The following is a 9,109-nucleotide window of genomic DNA, read 5'->3' on the forward strand; positions in this document are numbered from 1 at the left end:
TTTTTGTTATTGTTGTGTCTCTCACTGTTCAAATAAACCTACCATTGAAATTGTAGACTGATCATTTCTTTGTTAGTGGACAAACTTACAAAATCAGCTGGGGTTCAAATAATTTTTTTTTCCCTCACTGTAAAATAATGTTTTTGTCACAGAGAAAGTTTACCTTCAAGCTTTTATTTACCTCAGACATGTCTTTAGCATCACTATGCTAGGCCCACTTCTCTTCACTTTATACATGCTTAAGCAATATTATTAGAAAAAATGTGTTGTTGTGAATTGGCACTTTACAAATAAATGTAATTGAATCAAATCACTGTTAGCAGCTGACAAACACACACACACACACACAGAGTATATCAATAATAAGCCAGTGTCAATCCATATATTGACCTGTCTGGTTTATCAGACTCCACAGGGAGAACCAGGAGTGCATGTGTCAATCATTCTCCTCTCTCTTCCTTTGTCAGGATTGTTCTGGTGGAGAGCATCCCTGAAGGACTGGAGTTTAATTCCAGCACCACTCACCCCTCCATCTTCCAGAGCTGGCTCAGTCTGATGGCTGAGGCTCGCAGCAGTCTCAACATCGCCTCGTTCTACTGGACACTCACTAACCAAGACACTGGCACTCATGAGCCGACAGCCTATCAGGTCAGCTGGAGTTATGAATGGCCAGATGGCCCAGGATGGTTATTATACAGTAAATAAAAGCATTATTTTGATGGTCAGAACAGCTGATCTGAATGTGTCTTCACCTCTTCTACTCCTCTAACATATTATATTGGAATGGAAAGGCTTAGTGGGTGAATTTTAATTCCATGTGGATTTACATTCCCCTGATTTAACGCAAGTCTGTTCCCTTGAACATTGTTTTCTTGTTGACTGTAGCAGTGTAAAGTCCTGTGCTTACTGTGTGGACAGGGTGAGACCATTCTGACGAAACTAGCCGAACTTTCAGGGACGTTGTCTGTTCGCATCGCAGTCAACACACCGCAGGATAGTCAACCCCAGAGAGACCTGACACTGCTCAATCACTCAGGTGACGCTCTGTCTTAATTAATATTGTAATCATGATTCCAACTGTTTGGCCCAGCTCTTATATTTGCTTTGAGTTTGTTCTTGTAACTGAGAATAATGTTTTCCTATTAACACAAAATCACAACTAGGCTTTAATTGTTTTGTTATTCATAAGTTCTGTGGCACGACATCGGCTCAAGTCACATTTTTTTGGAATCAATGTAGAAAATTCTCAGACTAGTTGTTAAAAAGAAACAAAGGTTCAGGTATAAAGCTCACATCTGCTGTATATAAATAACATTCTGACATAGTAGCTCCAGAGATAAATGAATTGATACATCTCAGACTTTTTGTTTCCATTAAATAGGTTTTGTTACTCAGTTTACCCAAAAAGAAGTTTTAGCTGGTTAGTTTTGTGAGAAATACTGGATATTTTGAATCTCTTGATGTTAAAATATATTTTTTTATTTACTATCAGGAGCTTCAGCTTAAACACAAAAATAGTTAATGAACAAAATCTTATGGCTCCATATTATGTAGCAGAACATTCAAGTCTTCAGTGTTTCCCAACCATCTAAGGAGCTATTTACTGGTCCCACTAAAGCACAAACACTAATACATGACACGAGACAGTGTTTTGAGCTTGGGAATAAAGCCAAGGCAGGTTTATTTATATAGCACATTTTGACAAAGCCAATTCAAAGTGCTTAACACAATAATAACGCAAAGTAGCAACATGCAAGTGTAGATACCTAGTACTTTTAGCTGTGGCAGGCATGTTTTCTTTCATAAAGTTTGAAACAACGGTGTCTATAAGGTCAGCTAAACCCTTTAGGATAGCTGTGGCAGACTGTGGATTCCTTCTGTTCTCATTATACTTTGTGCCTCTTTAATTAAGTCTTCCCAAAACTAACTACTGAGCTATTTACACCAGAGGAGCTTGTACGGTCAGCTAAACAGCCCAGTGAAGTTAATTGGTGCTGGGGTAATGGATGAAAATTAAAAGCAAAAATATAAACTGATAAAATGCTAAATTGGGTGGAATTAATTGAAAGTAATGGAAAAAGAATCTTTAGTCTTTAGCTTAGTTTCAGTCCAGTCAGGATCTAGGTTAAAGCACTTTCACCTTGTTTAGTTTGAACTCTGGCACCACTAGCTGACCAGTCCCTGTAGAACGGAGACACCGACAGTACCAGGAAAACATACACGGTCTCTGATGTATTTTGGGCCCAGACCATTTGAGAGACTTGTAGACAGTAAGTAGGGCCTTAAAATGAATTCTGTATTTAACTGGAAGCCAGTGCAAAGATCTAAGGACTGGACGAATGTGTTCTCTCTTCTTGGTGTCGAATGTATATTATGGATATTTAGTATGAGGATCCTCTACTTAAAATGATTGAAATGATTTAATAAGCAACATCTTTTGGCTCTGTACTGTGTGGGAGAACATTCAAGTCATCAGAAACACACACGCTAACACATGACACGAGACAGGGTTTTGAGCTTGTGAATAAAATTCTTCCGACCATTAAACTTTTTTGTTATTGAGGTGATAAGTACTTGTTGTGTGTGTGTGTGTGTTTTAGGAGCAGATATCAGGACAGTTAACATGAGACAGCTCACCTCAGGCGTACTTCACACCAAGTTCTGGGTTGTGGACAAGAAACATGTGTACATCGGCAGCGCCAACATGGACTGGAGATCCCTCACACAGGTACATGCTCGCACACACAGGTTGTCGGTCAGATTGAAGTGCCACCAAAGGTTCACAAATATATTTTGCATCCTATGTGAATCTCTTAAAAGGATTACGTGAATGTTCCTCTGTGTGTGTGTGTGTGTGGTTTCATTTTTTTAAGCAACTTTAACAACTTAGTGTTCAGCTCTAATGGATCTCAGCCAGTATCTGCTCAGCTGACAGTGGGGAAGTTTGTCTCGTGCCTGATCCAGGCAACATTCTGGTTTTCTACTTCTAAGAGGAAGCTGCTGTGTTGGTTCAAACTGCCAGTCTGACCACATTCTGACAGAATAGTTTAAATGTTTTGTAATACTGTTTTATCTTTAGTCATTTTGCTCAGTGGTTGAGGGCACCGTCCTGGTTTTCTGCAGACAAACATCCCAAAAATTTCTGTGTCTACAAAGCAGAAAAATCTAAAATCTCTCAAGTTACCAGGTAAATGTAATGATCATTCATTTGGAGTCTTCATGTCCAGTCAAGGTTTTATTGACTGGTCGAAAGGTGGGATTAGAAATTCAGACTGTGTATAAACAGTGAGCTTCTGTTGTGCTGCTGGTCTCCAGGTGAAGGAGCTCGCCGCCGTGGTTTACAACTGCAGCAGTTTGGCTGCAGACTTGGGAAAGATCTTTGAAGCCTATTGGTTCCTGGGGGAGAGTCAGTCGATCCCATCGCCTTGGCCCGCCAGCTTCTCCACCTTCTACAACAAAGATACGCCTCTCCAGCTGCTACTCAACAACACACCATCCAGCGTCTACCTGTCGGTGCGATACTGACATCTCTCTCTCTTTTGTTTTGCTTTGGTACATGAAAAGAAAGAATCCCATCTTAAAATCATTTTTGATTTACTTCTGGTTCACTAACATGACTCTATAAAGAACATTTACACCTAGCATGTTTTTCTTTGTCATGAATTTAATATGTAAAACTATTTTTTTTTTATTTGTTGTGTATGAAAATAGTTTTTCTGAGCCTGGCACATCATTGGCTTCCCTACAGTTCCTTCTTACATTGGTGGCACCATTAGCCCAAGTGTACCTTACTCTCCTTTAGTTTAGTCATCAGACTTTGTGGCTTTCTTTTAGCTAAAATCAACAGTTAATTTACTGGAACTCTCATCTCTCTTTCTGTTTCTCAGAGCTCCCCTCCATCCGTTTGTGCAGCTGGTAGGACTCCAGACCTTCAGTCCATCCTCAGTGTGATTGAGGACGCCCAGAGCTTCATCTACATTGCTGTCATGAACTACCTGCCCACCATGGAGTTCTCACATCCCAAAAGGTTCAGTTGTTCAGATTTTTTTTAAATATAACTACAGGAACGATTGTTGAGAAGAATGAAACTGTGTATTTCATGAAGATATCAAAGGTTTTCTGAGCATGTTATGTTTATCTAACCTATATTTTACCAGAGAAAAACCCCCTGAGGTTAGAAACCACTCAGTGGCGCCCTAGCCAAGACGGAGGCGTATAAAAAGAGACAATGAGGTTTAATAATGTAGTATAGATTCTGACACAGCTGCAGGTTAGTGTGCTGCTCCCGTGTCCTAATACTTTGCATGCGGCACTCTCTGCAGGTACTGGGCAGACATCGACACCCAGCTGAGGCGAGCGGCGTACGAGAAGAAGGTCGAGGTACGCCTGCTGATCAGTTGCTGGAACAGCACCCCGCCAGTCATGTTTTCCTTCCTAAAGTCTCTGGCCTCAGTCTATGACCCCAAGCACAACCTGGACATCCAGGTGGTACGTAGCTCCTCTGAATTCATTTCTGAAAAAAAGACCTAGACATGTTCAGGTGTCTGCCACTGAGAAAGGAGGTTGTACATATTATAGCACATACGTGACGACCACGTGTCCCTTCCCCAGAGACTGTTCGTGGTGCCTGCCAGCCCCAAACAGAAGGAGATTCCCTTTGCCAGAGTCAACCACAACAAGTACATGGTGACTGACAAGATAGCCTACATAGGTGAGGCTGCACCCACATTGCATTTTTTGTGAAACACACTTCAGTGCCGACAGATGTTGTAAATATCTTAAGTAGTTTCTGTAATGTTTGGCGCGATAAAGCTTTGATAAACACAAAGTGTGTTCATTCATGCACCTGAATGTGACGTTACACATTAGTATTCATAGGCACCTCTGCCCTTTTCTTAAAAGATAATTCATTTTATCATAAGAAAAAAAGTGTTCATATCATTGTAAATTGCATAAATTAGTGCTTTTGTTGACCCCATTTCTGCAAGAGAAACTGATAAAAGGGCTAAAACCTGGTCTGTCTTTCTGTCCTCAGGTACATCAAACTGGTCAGGTGACTACTTTGCAAACACAGCTGGCTCAGCGCTGGTTGTCAACCAGACTGCATCACAGTCCCTGGAGCCAACTGTACAATCACAGTTGAAGGCTGTGTTTGAGAGGGACTGGAGCTCGGACTACAGCACTCCTCTCACCCAGCTTACAAACCTCAAAGACGTCTGTTAGTCTCAACAGCCAGTATTACAAACACACTATCAGTCTACTTTAAAGAGCCCATGGCTGCTCATTTTGCTCATTTCCAGCCATTTAATGTTTAATCTTGAGTACCTCTGGATTAGCTTTGCACCTCAAATAGGCTAATTGTTTCAGAACGAGAGCCTCCTCTTGAAAGCGAGAGGTTAGTTCATGAACACGCACACCTCGTGTTGCCGATCAGGAAGCTACTACAATGCATAAACAATAACTAATTAATAATTTAATAAATAAACTATGTTTCTGACAATAACAGTACCTCAAATCCTACCAGACATGTTTGAGCCAGAACTTTAAAGTGGACAGCACAACGAACCGCAACAGCATTAATAAATCTGAATTTCTCCTCCATAGGTAAATGATGAAAAGAGACGTGACCTAAACAAAGCGGGTAATTGAGAAACCCCACATTTTAATTGGCACAACACAGACATGGGCTGCACAGTGGAACGGTGGTTAGTGCTGTTGCCTCACACTAAGAAGGTCCCAGGTTCAAACCTGGGTCAACCTGGTTCCTTTCTGTGTGGTGTCTGCATGTTCTCACTGTGCCTGTGTGGTTTCTCTCCGGGTACTCCGGCTGAGAGGATGAGGATGTCAGGCAAGTTCACATAAATGTGCAGCTGCCTGGAGATTGACCATTCAAGGAAATCCTTAAATTGTCATGTAAGACTTTACATAATTATGAGCGAGAGTTTGAGAGACTTGTATAAACCAAGTTGCTTCTGCATAGAAGTACTAGAACATAGGTACACCTCATTTTTTGAGCTTTAGGTCACGTCTAAGAAGATAATTCACCGTTGTAACATTGTAAATGAGTCAGAAAACACAGAAAAGCATGGCATGGGCTCTTTAATGTACCACAGGTAGACACTTCTGTTCAACACATCAGTACTACAGCACTACAGTTACATGTAACATGGAAACTCCTGAGCTGAAAAAAACAGGCAAATGTCTTTTCAGCCACTAGAGCTTCTAGTTGAGACCAGAAACACACTTTCTCCTCTTTACCCCTCCCATCCTGTTTCCTAAAGCTACAGCTACAGATGCCTGGTTGCAACAAACCATATCATAGGCAGCCTCCAGCTCAAAGCTAACATTAGCTGACTAATGCCAGCTATAAAAACCCTTCTTCTAACCTTGGCTAGGTGGCAGGTAGGGCTGATTTACAGACCGTCCTTTGACAACACAGGGTAGAGAAGCTGGAATAACAACAGAAGGGCTGTAGGCAGCAGAGGGTCATGGAGGGGGGGGGTAGCTGAGAGACACCATGTCCTGTACCACTGTCACTGGGTTTATCAGAATGTCTGGACAATCCGAGTTAATGCACTTTTATATTCTAAATAATTCAGTCATTATTTGTGTCAGGTTATGTCAGTAGCAGACACAGCTTTAGTCAGTTCATTGTCATGCTGAGGCTCCCACACTCCCCCATGTTGATCACGCTCTGGTTTGAAACCACAATGCAGTGGGAGTTCATTTAATCTCATCTCAGGGAGGAAAGTTTGAGTATTTTCTTTATGAATCATTTACGTTTGCTTTAAACTGGAATAATTATCAAACTGGTTTTCTGTATCTGGACTGTAAATAGGATGAGCTTTTTAAATCCATTCCTTTCAAATAAATTCATTTCATACTAAAGTCATCTGTGTGTTCAGTGGACCGCCAGTTTGCAGCAGCAATAAATGAGGATGAACTAATTTAACTTCCACTGTGTGGAGTGATTGAAACTATTAATTCATGAAGGGGTTTGTTATGGTAACTCTCCAAAGAGGCTTGTCTGTGGGTTTAAAGTGGTTGTCATGGACATGAGCGAGTAAGTAGGGAGAAATACACAGGAATACATAGAAAATATACATATATGGGCATACACCGTACTTCTATCCATAGCAATACACAAATGACATCAGGACAGGGCTGAGTTATCAGCATTTCACAAAAAAAAAGAACAAACAAACAAAAAAAAAAAAAGAAATTTAGGGCAGCATGGTGGCACGGTGGTTAGCGCTGTTGCCTCAATTCTGTGTGGAGTTTGCATGCTCTCTCTCCCCGTGCTTGCGTGGGTTCACTCCGGGCACTCCGGCTTCCTCCCACAGTCCTAAGACATGCAGTTTAGGTTGATTAGTGTCTTTATAGTAATAATATATTTGAATTAAAGGAAATTTTTATAATACTGGCTGATTTTTAACTACGGTTTCCCCTTGACAACGTTATCTCCACTCCCCTTTTCTTCTTTTTAGACTGAGTGAGAGAGATTTCTTGAGCCACTCACACACACTCACACGCACACACCCATACATTTGCTGATTTGGAATTTGACATTGGTATATTCACATTAATAGGACGGTACATACATATCCAAACTTAGAGTCGAACAGTCCACAACAGTAACTGTAAACTACTGCTAAACCTGTCACTTAAAAAAAAAAAATTACAATAATTACAGCAGTAATAATAACAGTAATAAAGACACAAATACATAAAGTTTCATTCAGATGAATCTCATATAATCTAACTTGAACACTGTGAAAAGGACCATTTTCTGTGAACGTGAAGAAAAGTAGTTGAAGGAATGGAAGAAGTTAAAAACTTGGGACAACTTAAAGAATGGGTTTTAGGAGAAGTGGCTAGAAGAGCATCAGAAGGACAAGAGAAGCAAATCAGAAAAAAGCAGAAAAATTGTGGGGGTACTGGGAAGAGCAAGGTCTTCTTGCTGGCACACCTAGTGGAGCATTTCCCCCTCCCAGAGTAATTATGTGCATTGCCACCCAAGCAACAGGTGCATATAATAAAGCTGTAGAAGACTGGGAAAAGAAAGGAAAATCTACATGGGGTCCTACTCACAACAGGATGAAGAAATTCAGAGACAGAGACACAATGACAGTGGAAATGTGTAAACTTATGGCAGCAGTGGGGAAGGAACAGACTGGACAAGAGAAGATTAAAGACACGGTCACCCCTACAGCGCCCCCAGTGGCATCAACGTCTCTATACCCAGTCCTACCTGCAGCACCATCTTCATATCAAGCTCTGCAATCCAAAGCCAGGCTACCAATTCAGGCACCTCTGATGGATGTAGAGGAGAAAGGAGGGTACTGATGTACCACAGCTCAAAACTTGACAACATGGAAACAGGACAAGCAGGATGTACAAGATACCTAGCAGCCCTAGCTAAAGCCATCACAAAGACAAGTCATATAGTGATGTGCCATGAACTAAAGGTGAACACTGACCACGGAGAAGTGGCTTTCATGGGATCAAGAGCATTCACCTTTTCACCAACAAAAAAAAACTCAGATCTCTGAGATACAGCTGCAGCCCCATATCACATTCTACACTGAAGGAATAAACATGGCAAGAGGACTTGGCACAGGCACTGGCCAAGCACACAACTGTGCAGAAAAAGCAGAAAGAGATATAAAAATCAGAATAGACCTGGCAGCTGAGCCAATCCCAGATCCTGATATGACTCTGTTTACCGACGGATGCTGCTACAGAGGAGACAGTGGTAATGTGGCGTCATATGCAGTAGTTGAACAAGACCCAGCTACAAAGACATACATCACAAGGGACCAAGGAATCATCCCCCAACCAGCTTCAGGCAAGTTAGCAGAAATCATTGCATTGAAAAAAGCATTGGAACTGGCAGAAGAAAAGAGAGTGAACATCTACACAGACTCGGCCTATGGGCACGGAGCAATACATGTACGTACTGTAGATGGGCCACAATGGATCAGAAGGAATTTTTTGACCACTGCCAACACTCCTGTGAAACACCGAGCACAACTTGAGAAGTTGGTAAATGCAGTGCATCTGCCTGCTGCAGTGGCAGTGATGAAGTGTAAAGGACATCAAAAACTTA

General features: G+C 41.4%; 1 protein-coding gene across 1 annotated transcript in view; it reads left to right on the forward strand.

Annotated features, from left to right (window-relative positions):
• Positions 1-5,535, forward strand: part of pld3 (phospholipase D family member 3) — a 10,370-nt gene extending 4,835 nt beyond the window's left edge. Inside the window, exons 5-12 of the mRNA XM_020605651.1 lie at positions 468-648; positions 919-1,036; positions 2,601-2,728; positions 3,316-3,513; positions 3,888-4,027; positions 4,323-4,488; positions 4,612-4,711; positions 5,036-5,535. Coding sequence (XP_020461307.1) covers positions 468-648; positions 919-1,036; positions 2,601-2,728; positions 3,316-3,513; positions 3,888-4,027; positions 4,323-4,488; positions 4,612-4,711; positions 5,036-5,223 — 1,219 coding nt within the window. The 3' untranslated portion in view covers positions 5,224-5,535. The remainder of the gene's footprint in view (positions 1-467; positions 649-918; positions 1,037-2,600; positions 2,729-3,315; positions 3,514-3,887; positions 4,028-4,322; positions 4,489-4,611; positions 4,712-5,035) is intronic.
• The last annotated feature ends 3,574 nt before the right edge of the window (positions 5,536-9,109 follow it).

Source organism: Monopterus albus, unplaced genomic scaffold, assembly GCF_001952655.1.
Source record: "Monopterus albus unplaced genomic scaffold, M_albus_1.0 scaffold71.1, whole genome shotgun sequence".
Taxonomy (NCBI): domain Eukaryota; kingdom Metazoa; phylum Chordata; class Actinopteri; order Synbranchiformes; family Synbranchidae; genus Monopterus; species Monopterus albus.